Source organism: Centruroides vittatus, unplaced genomic scaffold, assembly GCF_030686945.1.
Source record: "Centruroides vittatus isolate TY-2023 unplaced genomic scaffold, ASM3068694v2 contig_221, whole genome shotgun sequence".
Lineage (NCBI taxonomy): Eukaryota > Metazoa > Arthropoda > Arachnida > Scorpiones > Buthidae > Centruroides > Centruroides vittatus.
The window spans coordinates 251,067-265,704 of NW_027121377.1; the positions used below are offsets into that span (position 1 = coordinate 251,067).

Sequence of the window (14,638 nt, forward strand, 5' to 3'; positions counted from 1 at the left end):
ATTCATGCTGTTTCATTTCACTTTAATTAAAGGTACTAACTCAATGGAATCAAATTCATGCCAATAGCCTAGTTTTACATAGGTAAAACAGACTTTGGCATGTACTGTACCGAGTGGAGTATATGTCCTGGAAAATACATCTTGAACACTTTATTAGGAACAAGTTGTGTTTGAGAGTTTGATACAGAGTTAGTTGCCATATACTGTATTGTACAGTACATACAACCAAAACAATAAATAGGGTATTTGGCCCCAGAGTGATAGCTCTGGATGGACCAGAAAGGTGGAAGTGATACTAAAAGGTTTACATATGCTCTGATTTTAAACCCCTTTGCAACACAAAGAGCAACTAAAGATAAAGTTTGTCTCCAATAGAGAATCTGCAGATTCTTCAGGAGCATATCAGATTAGGTTTATTTGCTTATGGCAACATGACACATGGGTGATCTGCTAAGAGGGGAAACCTAGGAGGACTTTGCGAAATGCTCCTGTTTAGATGTTATAAATGTGAAAAAAATCAGAAAATTCCATGTGGCAAGCCATTGATGAGGAACAAATGTCCAATGGTTTTATCCATTCAGCCCCTATGCCCAACAGTGGCCAAGGGGATAAAACCACTGACCCAGTGCCGTAACTAGGCAGGTGTAACAGGTTCACCCGCACAGGGCCCACTTGGAAGGGGGGACCCAAAATGCATGTATTTGTTTTATTTCTTCAAATCTAATTAATCAAGGGGCCTAAATGCAAATTCTTGCACAGGGCACAAGAATGGCTAGTTATGGCACTGCACTGACCTGACCAGTGGTAGTTGGTCACAGGTTTTTTTTTTTTTTTTTTTAACTCTCCGCCCTGTGGGCACTAAGAGGGCCTCTTTTAGAAGGCCCATTATGGGTTCGGCCAGGCCCACAATGGGGCGATCGGGTGGTGAGGGACGGGGCCCGACATATCCGATTGGACCACCCCCCGAAAAATTCCTAGGGATTATTTGACCCGTTCGGATTCGATCCCGGGTCCCCCAGAGCGGTCACAGGTTGGCTGCACGAAACTTTCCGGCACTTCCTTTAGACAAATTGCCCTCGTGTTGCATTGCCTTATTCCTCAGACCCACAGACAATTCTATCTTCAACCAGGTTCAATGGCTGCCACACAATACAGAATCCCATAGTGGCAGCCATCAGTTGAAATCCCAGAGATGGCCAGCTCTTGTGGAAAATATAAGCAGTCGTAGAATGGACTATCCTAGACCCTCAGAGTGCAAGCCAAAGCTAAGCTGCCACTGCTATGCAGCCTGTTGGATTGATGAGTTTCAAATTGGTTTTGTAAACCAATTCAAAAATTTAGCTCAGAAGTTTTCAATAGTGGATTGATCTTGATATGTTGGGCCTAATCCCTTACAATCCAGTTGATCTCACTATATGCCTGGGCAAATCCATAAAGGGAGGAAAATATTTTTTTTCAAAGATTGGTCAAATATTCGAAAAATCAATGGCACGTATCCTATGGGCAAAAGGGCAATTGCCTGGGGGACCCACTAATGGGCCTCAGGCAATTGCGCTTTTTGTCAGTAGAATTTTTTTAAACTCTCTGTCCTGTGGGCACTAAGAGGGTCTCTTACAGGCCTATTATGAGTTTAGCCAGGCCCACAATGGGGCAGCCGAGTGGTGAGGAATGGGACCAGACATATCTGAATGGACCACCCTGAAATATTCCTGGGGATTTTTCAACTCGTCCGGATTCGATTCCGGGTTCCCTAGAGTGGTGGGCTGCCACCTTGACTGTTCGGTCATCCGGCCTTTGTCCGTAGGGTAATGCGCCGTCAGGGGGCCCCAGGCAATTGCCCTTTCTGCCTTTAGGCTAAGGTGCCACTGATTTTTCGAATAATCTTTGATTTAAGGAAGGAGTGCAGATCAAAGGGACATAAATCCGAAAATATGTAATACTGTTAAATTTAATTTTGAAATAAAAAAAATATATTTGTAAATATATTCATTAAATTGACTCTGTGTTCGGATATTCATAATTATAACGAATATTTCTCTGAATCGAAAACGTAATTTACATCCTCGCATTGTTTACAAAATACGTTCAATGTATAGTAACATGGGAATTTCCTTTAAAAGAGATGCCGTCAAGAGGAAAATAAAAGTATTTTGCAATATTTTTCCTCTTCAATTTTCCTTATTGGATAAATTTCGCAACAGTACGTCATTTCGAATAATCCTTTTGAAAAATTAAAAAGAAAAAGATCATAATTTTATCCAGAAATTTCGTTTAGCGTAAATTCCGTACATCTCGTTATTGCGTCGTTTTCCAGTCGTTGCGTATTATGATAAGAAATGTATTTCGTTACCGCACAAATTTAAACGTAAATTGTTTATGAAGATAATATTAATAAACAAAATCTAACACCTTATCTTCGCTGAGAAAGTTTAATTTTTAAACAAACGTTTTCGGCCTATTCTATAGGCCATCATCAAACTAAAAAATCGAATAGTATCGTTCCATAAGAACGAATACAAATATTTAAACTTTAAATTAACAATGAATTAATACAAATATTTAAATTTAAAAATTAACAACGGATTAAAAGATGATACATAATAAACTAATATCGTATAGAATTAAAAACAAAATAAAAAACAAAAATAAACTCAGAAAAACTTCTAAACACAAGCATAGAACCATAAAATAAACATGTAAATTAAGAGTTCCTTGCAGAGTTCTTAACCATATACTTCCAGGCCGATGGAAGGCCCTCAGCGTCCCTCGCATTTATACACGCCCCTTCCAGCTTGCTCTTGTAAATCTCTATTTTCTCAGCGGTCCTCGCCAACGTTGGGGAGCTCACGGGTTTTATAATGTCCGCTTCATTCCATTTAACTATCGAGCTTTCGGTCTGAGCCATTTGGGATAGTACCGTGGCGTTGGAGCTTTTTCTGATGTTATACTTGTGCTCCTTGAGTCTTACACTCAAACTCCTTGTCGTAACGCCGATATAATCTTTCTTAATTCCCAGCTGTGCGTTCTCGTATGGTATCCTATACACACCCGCTTTTTCTTCCTTCCTAATGCTATCCTTGTCATTCCTTAAAATCTTATAAAGGTTCGGGGCTCTTTTCAGAATTATTGATGTCTCATTGCGGTTCGCAATTTCTTTCATAATGCTTTTGGCATATCTGTTATAAGTGAATTTAGTGATCTTAGCGGGACGTTGTTTAGAGCCTCTTGCTACGTTCTTCTCGTACCTTTTAACCATTCCTGTTATTGCGCTTTTCCTGTATCCTAAGGTTTCGGCTACCAGTAGAATTCTGTTAATTTCCTTTGCTCTGTCCATAACGTTATCACAATATAGAAAGGCTCTTCGGATTAGAGCCCGGAATGCCGCCATCTTATAATGATACGGATCATTTGATTGCGAAGGGATATAAAGCGGACTGTGCGTTGGTTTAACGTAAACACTGGTAGATAAATGCCCGTTCTTGAACTGGATGTTGATGTCTAAAAAATGAATTGTTACGGAACTTTTCTGTTCTAATTTCAGTTTTAGGCCGTCGTTATTACGTCGATAATATTAATAATACTTATAATTATCATTACAGTTAAATTTACGGTTAGTCGCCATATTGTCTTCTAAGCAAGCCAATGGCATACAATACTTCGTTTCGTATGAAACTGACTATCATTGGCTTAGTGAATATTTGGATGAACTACCGTCCTGCCAGTAGGCCCCGCAGTCTGGCAGCGGTAATGCAGACTAATTTTGCTCGTTTTAAATGCTGTTTGATTTAAAAAAAAAAAAAAAAACGAAAATTATGACTAAACAACAGGATGTTTTACTAACGAAGAACACACTGAACATGTTAATTATAATTTTATGTTGTCCGGACTCCGGATTAATCGAAAAGCATCAATGTTTTGTATTTCACATACTCCTACTGTTTATGAAATGTTACTATTGTCTAATGATCCAGTGCTGTAACTAGCCATTCCTGTGCCCTGTGCAAGAATTTGCATTTAGACCCGTTAACTAATTAGGTTTGGGAAATTAATAAAACAAATACATGCATTTTGGGTCCCTTTCCAAGTGGGCCCTGTGCGGGTGCACCTATTGCACCTGCCTAGTTACAGCACTGTAATGATCGCTTGCATTTCCATCATAAAAAAGGGGACAAAGCGTGCACCCGCAACAATCCACCATTTTGAAAATGTACATAGAGCTTCTTCCCCTCTCCATTTTTTTCAAGTTAGCTGTATTAGAAGGATGTAAGGAGCAATCGAGATCAACAGGGAACATACTGGTAAGCTGTAGTCAAGAGTTTCAAGTTTAGTCAAGTAGTTTCATGGTACCATTTCGACACATTTCGGATTACTTGAAGCATGGATGACTCTCACCACGATTGTTACGCCGTTTTACTCTTGTATTCACTTACCAATATTAGTTACTCAAGCATTTGCAGAAAAATAAAACTATTGAAACAATCCTACATGCACTAAACTTATGTAATTATCGGTGTTGGTGCCTTTGTCACAAAATAAATTTCAATTTATGCACCAGGCTGAGCATTAGCTTGTGATAGCCTCATTAATAAGCAGAAATAAAGTAGAAACTAGGTAAAGTAGAAAATTTTTCAGTTTGCCCCTTTCCACTCTGCTCCATGAGCAACATGTGTACTAAAATGAATGAATAGAAAAAGAGCATATGCCAAGTTAAGGTACCAAAAATTCAAGCTATTAATACGTGGCTAATCGGAAAATAGATTTAAATCGCCCCGTTGTGGCCTAGATTAAAAAGGGCCTTTTATTGCCCATGGGACGAAAAAAGTTTAAAAATAGCACGTAAAGTATAATCGACTCTACCGTAAACCGCTCTTTCAGATGTGAGTCAGCACGCGGCACTTTTGGAACCAATTAGCTTGAACGTTTTATGAACCGATTAACAATTACAATTCTTTGGTATGAGTGCTGCAATCTCTGTTAAGAAGCACGTGTAAAAGGAAATATTATTACTCCATTCTTCCGATCGCTTTGTTACAGACTGCTCGAGACCAAATGAAATCTTCTATTAATTCTTTATTAGTTTCAAAGCGGAGAATCCCGAAGATGCAGCCAATCGGTTTCGAAATTTTGCAATGTTCAATACAGTCTACCGATCCAGGACCGAATGGCGTAGAATATCGAAATTGATTCGTTGCTTTTTACTGTATTACAAAGTGCCTGCATGGCAAGTAGACACTTTGCAACACAGTTTAAGTCTTCGAATTCAGCACTTTGTAATTGGTGCCAAACTGAACTGTTCATACCTAGTGATTTTGCGGTTTATGCTAACTCTGACGTTTGGCAGTTTATAAACTATGCCAAATTAACATCTCCCGTCTAACGTAGAGACACGTTCGGAAACACCAGAAAAGCGTAACGCTACTATTTCCGACTATCTAAGTGCGCGCGTCATCGAACGTAAATGCGAGGCCGATCGGCGCATCAACTATATCGAAGCAGGAAGAAAAAAAGAAAAAAATGGTAAAAATAAAAATGTTACCACGCCATTGACCAAGCGAATCGAAAGAAAAACGGATCCGTACGCGAAAGCGACTTGCACCATTAAAAAAAAAAAAAATTAAAAATTAAATTCTGCCATCTTTCACCGTTAGGAGGTGCGCGATCGGTGACGTCGCTACCGATCGAGTAGTCCAGGAACGATTGGAAATGGAATTTAAAGAAGGTTTACTATTTATTCGAGGTTTAACGAGATAAATATAATAATATTAGTGGAAATTTTAGATTAATTTGAATCCGAAGATGGTTTCGCTATTAAAAAATCAGATACTCAAACATCTATCCAAGTGAGTATATTGCCTAATGTTTTGTAAATAGGTGCAAGAATGGGCATTGAAGATTTCCACTCCCCCTTATGATCTGTCCCCTCGCGCGTGCCTTTGGTCTGTAATGTGGAATGCTCTTATGTTACTTCCTATTGGCTTTTGCGACGCCGACTGTCCACCCCGGTTTGTTCTTCGGAGAAGACCGGCCGAAGAATGGGATGCGCTGGAACGACCGTGCCAACCTCTGCCTCTTTGGGTGTCCGGGAGCCAGCATTTACCGCACTCCTGGTACGGCATGTCAAGAAGTGCCGTCTGTTTCGGTTTTCTGCCGGAGCCGAAGAATGAGCAACGAGACCGCTTGGGAACATTTTCAATCTTTCGGATTTGCTCAATTTTAAGTTGTGTATGGTTCGGTCAAGCAGATGCACCGTGAGATGTGAGGCCTGCGAGGATCCGGGTTTGAACTCGATTGGAATCTCTAATGTATCACAGTGATGCAATTTTGGACATTGTTTCTTGTTTCCGCATCGTCTGGTTCCGTCATCTACAAGACGGCATAAATATATCGCGAATGTGCCGACGTTGTGCATTAATTAATCGGTCGATTTCGCATTTTATTTCCAATGTATGAGGTTCATGTTGATGATGTGTCGTGTTTGCAGCCAAAATTGCCGGCTAAGCATTTACGGTGTATATGATATAGTATACCTTTCTGATATTATAAATGCCTGTACTTGATCTATAAATGAATCATTGATTGGAATTATACTATTTATATTATCAGTTTAATTCTAAGATAAATTATTAAATTTTCTTTTTTTTTTTTGGAAAATATACTAACTATGTAAATTGTAAATAAATATTTTCCACATTTTTCCGATAAAATTTAATCGATTTTGCAAACGCTTGACTATCGCATCGTCGTAATATAAGTGTTGACACGCACCTTACGTTACTCATTTTTGTAATCAAATGCATTAAATTTTCTGCATTCGTTGAGAAAAAGTTTAAGCTGTTAAATAAGTAGATGATAAATTTATTTTTTGTAATTTGCTGTCGTGTTTGTGCAGGAAGTCCTAAGTAACCATTCATATTCTAGGAATTTTACAGGTGTTAAATGAGACGAGTATTTATTTTTGCTAATGAATTTAATTCCAAAAAGATGCTAATTGCAATAATAAATTAAATAAGTCTTGCATCCATTCGTTGTTAAAATGCCAATTGATCAGTAAAATCGCTTAAAGATTTTTATAAAATCATTAATTTGGATAAAGGTTTCGATCGTTTGGATTTTTGCTCGGATTTAACAAAATCTGCATCGGTAAGATGCTAAAGTATAAAGATGAATGGAAGTTATAAAATCGGAGATTTGACTAATATTTACTTTCTATAAATAGAAAAAATAAAAAAAATAGAGAAGGTCATACAGAAAAATAATTTTAAAATGTATTGTAATTACAAGGGCCTACTCATTAGATATGGATTATTGTAATTAGATATTTGTCAGGTAGCTTGCAAGTGGGAAGTCGTTTAAATTACTCTATATGTATTTATAAAAACTAGTTCTTTTTTTATAGGCTGTCGTCGGATCGTAAAAACTCATTTTTTAAAAATATACGGCATTAAAATTAGACGACCTATTTCAGAATGAGTGCTTTGTTGTTTTTTTCGATACCGAGAAAAAGTGGATCGAAAGATATCGAGTTTGAATTTAAAATCTCGAACAATATCGTATGCAACTATTTGTTAATGAAGTCTTATAATTTAGATTGTTTGTTTCTTCGGTCTTACCTTGATAATGGTTCTTCTGTAATAAATTATCATCGTCTAGGCTGCAGATAATGCACGGAAATCAATAATAATATTTTAATTACTGTAGCGTTGCTTTTACGTAGTAGAAACGAGATGTTTGGATAATATGTTTTAATTTAAATGATCAATGTTCTGTATGTCGTATCGTTGCCTCGTACGTTATAATGCCATTTGATGTACTGGTATATCACTTGTATGCGTATATTCAAATATTGGTTATCAGATTCTGGTATGATATGTTTTTTTTTTTTTTGGGTTGTCACAAGTATGATCTTTATTCCCAAACTGTAATCTTAAATACACTTTTTACAAGCGTTAAGTAGATCTAATACACGTAAAATAATCTTATGAAAACCAAACTGGTTTAAGGTCGACTTTATCATCAAATTTATTTTGGAATATTTGGAGTAAGACATTTACCTTGGCAAGAATGAAATTTTTTCTTTATTATGAAGTAGTTCGTTTGTATATACATTTGCTTTGACTCGAGGATGAGGAATAATTAATAAAACTAATGCCTCGTATAGGTTACCTATCCATAATTTTCTCTTTTTATAGACAATAGAAAGAATGCAGTAATTGATTCTTTAATTGTGGGCTGTACAATGCGACTGTTGTCTTCAAATTGTTCTATTCTGTTCTCTTTTGTCTTTGTAACTTATTATTTTCCTGTTTTTTAATACTTAAAATTTGATTTAGTGAAATAATTTATGTCTCTCCCAGTTTCATACTGAAATTTTAACTGAAGGGAATTTCTTTCCTGGTTGTGACACGTTGTTTGTGTCGTATTAAATTCAGACTTTATTTCTGTAAATCAAATAAGTTTACTATCCAGATAATGCTTAAAATATCATTTAGAATTAGAATGTGGTTCGGGAAAACGATTGTGTGGGTGATGAACTATCAAGAGTCGAATGTAGGTCAATGATAGCGCATAATGTCTGACTAGTTAATTTATTCTAAATACAATATATAAGTCTACTAGAAATAATTTTGATTGCGGCTTAGACATTTGATGCCGGGAGTGATTTACTTTTTGACGGATTTGTCAAAGTCTTCCGGATGTATGGTTTTCTTGTTGCGGGGATTTCCGTGCATTCGAGATTAGAACGGATGGCTTGGCATTTATGTGGTCATTCAAGTTGTGTTTCTAAATGTCTAGGATTCTGAAACTGCTGTCAATAAGGCAGAAGTATGATTATGTGCTTTAAGTGTTTGTACAGTTGTGTATGCTGCTGTTCTGTTAGGTTGTTAAGTATAGATTTGGTGTGCTTATTATACCTGAAAGAAGCCACTTCAAAGTACAGTAATTCTCATTGACACAATAGTGTGATGCACTTATAAGCCAAAACAAGTTAGCACATAAAAGAGCATGCTCTTACATGTAAGGTATGCTCTTATAAGCAAAGCAGTACTGTACATGTGTTTTAAAAAATGCAAAAACAAGTGATTTTCATATGTAAAAGCATGTCCTTTTCTCATAGGAATGTGTTGTGCATATTGGTTTACATATGAACACACTGTTCGGCATCCAAGATTTGCTTGTAACTTTTATAACAAGCTGCTTATTGAATTTAGTTAAAAAGCTTTACCACTTACACTTTTCTACCGAAAATTGTTGGATATGACCAGTCTGTGATTTATCACTTGTACTTTTCTTCATTTTAATTAAATTTCTCCTTGTTTTCTGTTAAAAATTGGTCACAAGTCACCAAGCTTGTTTGAGCTTCTAATTAAATTTGGTATACTTTTATCAACTAGCCATTTTCAGTATATCATTAGAAAATTAGCTTAGGATTGAAACTGATATATCAATTTGATCAAGGAATAACTTGTTAAATTTTCTATTTATTAGTGTAATAGTTGCAATGTATTGTCTTGTGTGTGTCAGCTTGTAAATTAATAAAGTTGTGATGCATTTTTAATAAGTTGTGCTTAAAACTATTAAATCCTAAATAATTATGATTAAAAAGTCTTTCCAAAAGAATGCTACCATTTTAACTATATTAATTATTATCTAAGAACATTGTAACTTACATTAAAACATTAGAAAACTGTTCAAGTTTCACATTTGTCCATTGCAATTTCTCAATGCATGCGCCTTGCATCACGTGGCACACGTTCTGCCGATACTCAAATTCTTTCTATGCTTGCTATGGCATATCTGTTATCACTCATTCCATAGCAGCTGCAATTTTACAGCTTTTGCAGATTACGTGTATAACACAATGACAAGTGATTTTGACTTCGTAGAATCTGAATGCGCGACAAGTAGGGATTGCAATTGCTGGATCCCTCATCCAGCAATCCAGCTGGATCCAGCGCATTCTTCGGCCTGCTGGATCCAGCACTTGGTGCTGGATCCAACGCTGCGGATCTGCAAATACTCAATTAACTTTCTAAATAATTGCGAAAAAGTCTACGTCGTCGCGTTGCCGCTTTGCTAACTACTAGACTGCTACTAATTACTTACTCACTACTTTACTAACACTAATAATTAAATTACTCATAAATAAACTATACCTTAATCAATCCAGCAAAATTTAATAAAATAATAACGTATTCAATCACTTTTAACGATCTTCCTCAGTTAAAAAAAAATACAACTTTAATTATAGAACATAACATGTGTTTGGAATAAATGTAAAAAGAATAGTGCTTTATTACATCCCATTTTTAAACAAGATACATAGATGTACTGCCAGGTCTAATAATTTTCGTATTGTATACCGACGTAATCCCACTGTTTTCAAACTTTTAAGAAACGATAAAAAGAAAGAGGATCAGAATTCAACAACGGGTATATATTCGGTGCCTTTACACGACCAACATTTCAATTCCAAGCTCATTTATGTGGGTGCAACGATGCGCAGTTTAAAACAAAGGCTCGAGAGCACAAATATACAATCAGTAAGAATCTTGACAACACTGCGCTGGCATCATACGCAAGACAGAAGGATGGTAACGTCCAATGGGATCAAGCGGCAATTATAAAAACGACGACAAATAGGCAAACAGTCAAACATCTTGAGAGATTGGAAATCTGCAAGGCGCACATGACAACTGGTTGTATAAACCATAGAGATGCAGACTCATTGTCTACCATGTGGAGATCCTTTTACATTAATGTTATTAACGGACAATGCTGGTTTCATTGGATCTTATATACAAGGTGTTTTTTTTAAACTGACAGTACTCAGAGACATCTGTAGAGCAATCTAACAGCCGAACTGTCGCCAAATTTGGGAGTGACTAAGAACGACATGGGAAAGAGATTCCGCGAAGAAAAAAGTAGTACCCAAATTTTCCGGTAGGGGTGGATTTGGCGCTGTTGTAGCAAAACAGCTAAGAATCTGCATAAAATCCAGCTGCAATTAACAAACACACGAATGAATAATCAGACAGAGGTTTCAGTGTAATAACGATAGTTTAATTAATCAGCAAATAACCTTCTCCCTTCTTCAATGTGATCACTGTCCTGCTGGACAACTCATTGCACACTGAACACCGTGTTCTCTATGGCCGAATGTAACATGGCTGTCTGCAGGAATGTTCATCACAGTTCGAGAAATGTTGTCCTTCAAAGTCATCAAGTTTGGGACACTACTAAGATAGACCTTGAACTTTAAGTAACCCCACAGGTAAAAGTAACATGGGGTTAAATCCGGGGAGCGAGGCGGCCATGCAAGTGGAAAAAAGCGACTGATGACCCTTTCTTCAGTGAAGTGCTGGTAGCTTTTTCGCTACAACAGCGCCAAATCCTCCTCTACCGGCGAATTTAGGTACTACTTTTTTCTTCGCGGAATCTCTTTTCCATGTCGTCCTTAGTAACTCTCCCAAATTTGGCGACAGTCCGGCTGGTAGATTGCTCTACAGATGTTTCAGAGTACTGTCAGTTAAAAAAAACACCCTGTATATATTTTTTCCGCTATTTATTTTGTTTATTTATCTATATTTTGTCCATTTGGGCGTTTTCCGTTAATTTTGATATTTATTCCGAACACATTTTATGTTCTATATTTAATGTTCTATTTTTTTGTAACCGAGGAAGATCGTTAAAAACGATTGAAAACGTTATTATTTTATTAAATTTTGCTGGATTGATAAAGGTGTAGTTTATTTAACTTATTCTACTTCCAGTACATAGTTTTACATACCTATAAATAACTACAGACTAATATGTAGAGCCTATATATATGAAAACTGGTAAGACTGATAGCCACTTAGCCACTGATTTTCCGTCCTTACATTATTATAACATATTAATATTAATTAATTAGTAGAATTACCTTTGCTATTATTTAACTTAAAGATTACATTATAATTATAATCTAACTAAACATTTAAAGTTAATTATCTCTATCTCAAGTGTTAAACCGAACCAAAGTTAATTTTACTACCTAAATGTGTAAGAAGTTTTACTGATTTATAGCGACCAGTCTAAATAATAAAAGCTTTTAAAGTATTTTTTTAAATGTTTTATTTCATTAAAAAAACATAAATTGCAGGATAGATAGATAGATAACACTTTATTGCACCAAAAATACATCCATGCTGGATCCGCGCTGGATCCAGCTGGAATGATTTTAATCCAGCAAAAATCCAGCTGGATTCAAAACACTGCTGGATTGCAATCCCTAGTGACAAGAAAGTCACCTTTTTTGTGCGTGGCATTTCCTTGAGGCAATAGATAGAAAGATGTTTGAATGCAGACAATAGATGAAACTTTTATGGTTACTCTATCAATTAGTGTATATTGTATACTTGGATAATAAGTAATGTAATTACAGTAGAGAGTCGTTAATCGGAACGCCGGTAATCAGAACGATTTTCAGTCGGACTGTGTCGTGCTGAATCGAACGTTTTTGATACTAGATTTACTTCTAAAGTATAATTTTCATGTTTTTTATATTCTTCAATATATTTATTTTGTTTGTACAAAATTAAGAAATAATTTTTAACGATACAATAGCCTCGATTATTATTATAAAAATTTTGTTAGGCTTAAAATCGACGAAAATTCAACGCGAAGCAACATGCAACGGAGAAAAATTCAACACGAAGCGACATGCAATGGAGAAAAATTTGAACATCGGACAGGTTAATGTATTTTTTCGTACATAATGGGCAATTGGAACAAATGACTAATCGGAACAACCCCAGTCCCCAATTGATTCCAATTAACGACCCTCTACTGTATATTAATTTAAAATGGTAACATTCATTTGGAAAATGCAAGTTAACCGCTGATTGTTTGGAACTGCTTTAAATCTAGATGGAATTACAAGAGAGCTAGTGTTAGACTTGTTTACCAAATGGCCATAGATGACATTTCACATAGCTTATGTTCATTTGGGTTGTCTACATTATGGTTATTGGCTGTAATGTATCTGTGTTCTGTACTATATTTGGCTTAATTTGCTTACTTTTAATCCTAGTTATTGCTTCTAAAACATGAAAACAGTAGTACTAAATATAAGTCCCAGTTCACATTTAATATATGTAGTCTAAAGCCGGGATTACAAAAAAGTTGTGTTCACAAAGCCCATTGTAAGTTACAATATTCTAAAAATGTCTTGTAAATACTAAAATGTCACAAGCCAATGATGTACTGGTGGTCAAGTATTTGATTCTATCAATAAATAATTGAGTTAATCATTTTTTTTGGTTGTTTCTTCTAAACATTTCTGATTTGAAACTTCTAAGATGTCATCAAATGATGGAAAATTGAAAGAGTTCTTTACGAAGAATTAAAGCTGTTTATATAATTTTGTCTGAAAAAAAATTTCATTCATTACGAATTGAGAGTGCCAAAAAACTAAGAGACAGCAACACATGCAATGGTGTTGCCTTCTACCTACAGGGAAAATTCTTCGAGCTCGAACATTTACATTTGACGCTTTAAGTACGATACTTACCGGTTATGTGTGAGCTTGGTTAGAGTAACAATGGCTGTGTAAAGAATATATTGCCATTTGATTGTGGACAGATTGTTGGAGCAAGAAGAATAGGTCACTCTATCAGTGAGGTGGGCAATGCTTTTGGATTTTCTTGTGCAACAGTTTTGGGAGTTTACCAGGAATACTTAAATTCTGGACAGACATGAGTGTAATATGCACAGTGTGGGTACCCATGGCATATGCTAAAACATGGCTGCTGTTGGCTAACCAGGTTAGTAACCATGCAGCAAAGGACAACTTAGTGCCAAATCACGTTAGACTTCAACATGGCTGCTGCTGAATCTATCAGTCAATGCATTGTATGGCATACACTGCATTTCTTGGGTTTTGATAGTCGTCGACCCACTTAGGTACTGCTACCAACACTCAGGCATCAGGCAATATGCCTCACCATGCCCAAAGAACAGTGAAATTGGACGGTGGATGTCTTGTGCTGTGTTGTGTGATCAGATGAATCTCGTTTTCAGCTGATGATTATGTTTGAGTGTGGAGACAACCACATGAATCCATCGTGTCAGCAAGGTGTTGTGCAAGCTGGAGGCAGCTCTGTCCTGGTTTGGAGTGTGTTCTATTAGCATGAACAAGGACTAATGGTGAGACTGAAGTTGACTTTGACATTTGTGACATCTACTAATCTCGTGACAGACATTTTGCACCCATTTACGCTTACTATGTTTCCCAACATTAATAGTTTGTACCAGCACTCTTCACAGGACATGGAGGGCACAACAATGGTTTGAAAACACTTGACAGATATACAGCTACTCATAAGTGTTATGATGAGTTTTGTGAATATAAAATATTGTTGGTTTCTCATAACTTTATGATATTGGAGAGAGACTATGTCATATTTTATGTTTGTGAATCCAGGCTGAAGTTTCCAGCAGCCTATAGTACTGTACAGACATGAGAGAGGTAGAATTAGTGGTCCATGATACTTTTGAGTAGTTATCAAATGACAAAATCATTAATATAATCAGATTTTAGAACCAAATATGACAGAAAACCAATTGCATTCAGAACACAGTTCTTTTGAATTGTCTTATA

The 14,638-nt window shown here is 36.2% G+C and overlaps 1 protein-coding gene across 3 annotated transcripts in view; it reads left to right on the top strand.

Annotated features, from left to right (window-relative positions):
• Positions 1–5,640: 5,640 nt before the first annotated feature.
• LOC136970844 (bridge-like lipid transfer protein family member 3B) overlaps positions 5,641–14,638 on the top strand; it is a 48,733-nt gene continuing 39,735 nt past the window's right edge. For 2 of the 3 annotated variants that reach the window (XM_067265315.1, XM_067265317.1), the window contains exon 1: positions 5,642–5,840. In XM_067265315.1, the coding sequence (XP_067121416.1) occupies positions 5,797–5,840 (44 nt within the window). In that variant the 5' untranslated portion in view covers positions 5,642–5,796. Of the gene's footprint in view, positions 5,841–14,638 lie in introns of all 3 variants that reach the window. The other variant, XM_067265316.1, reaches the window with a different exon arrangement.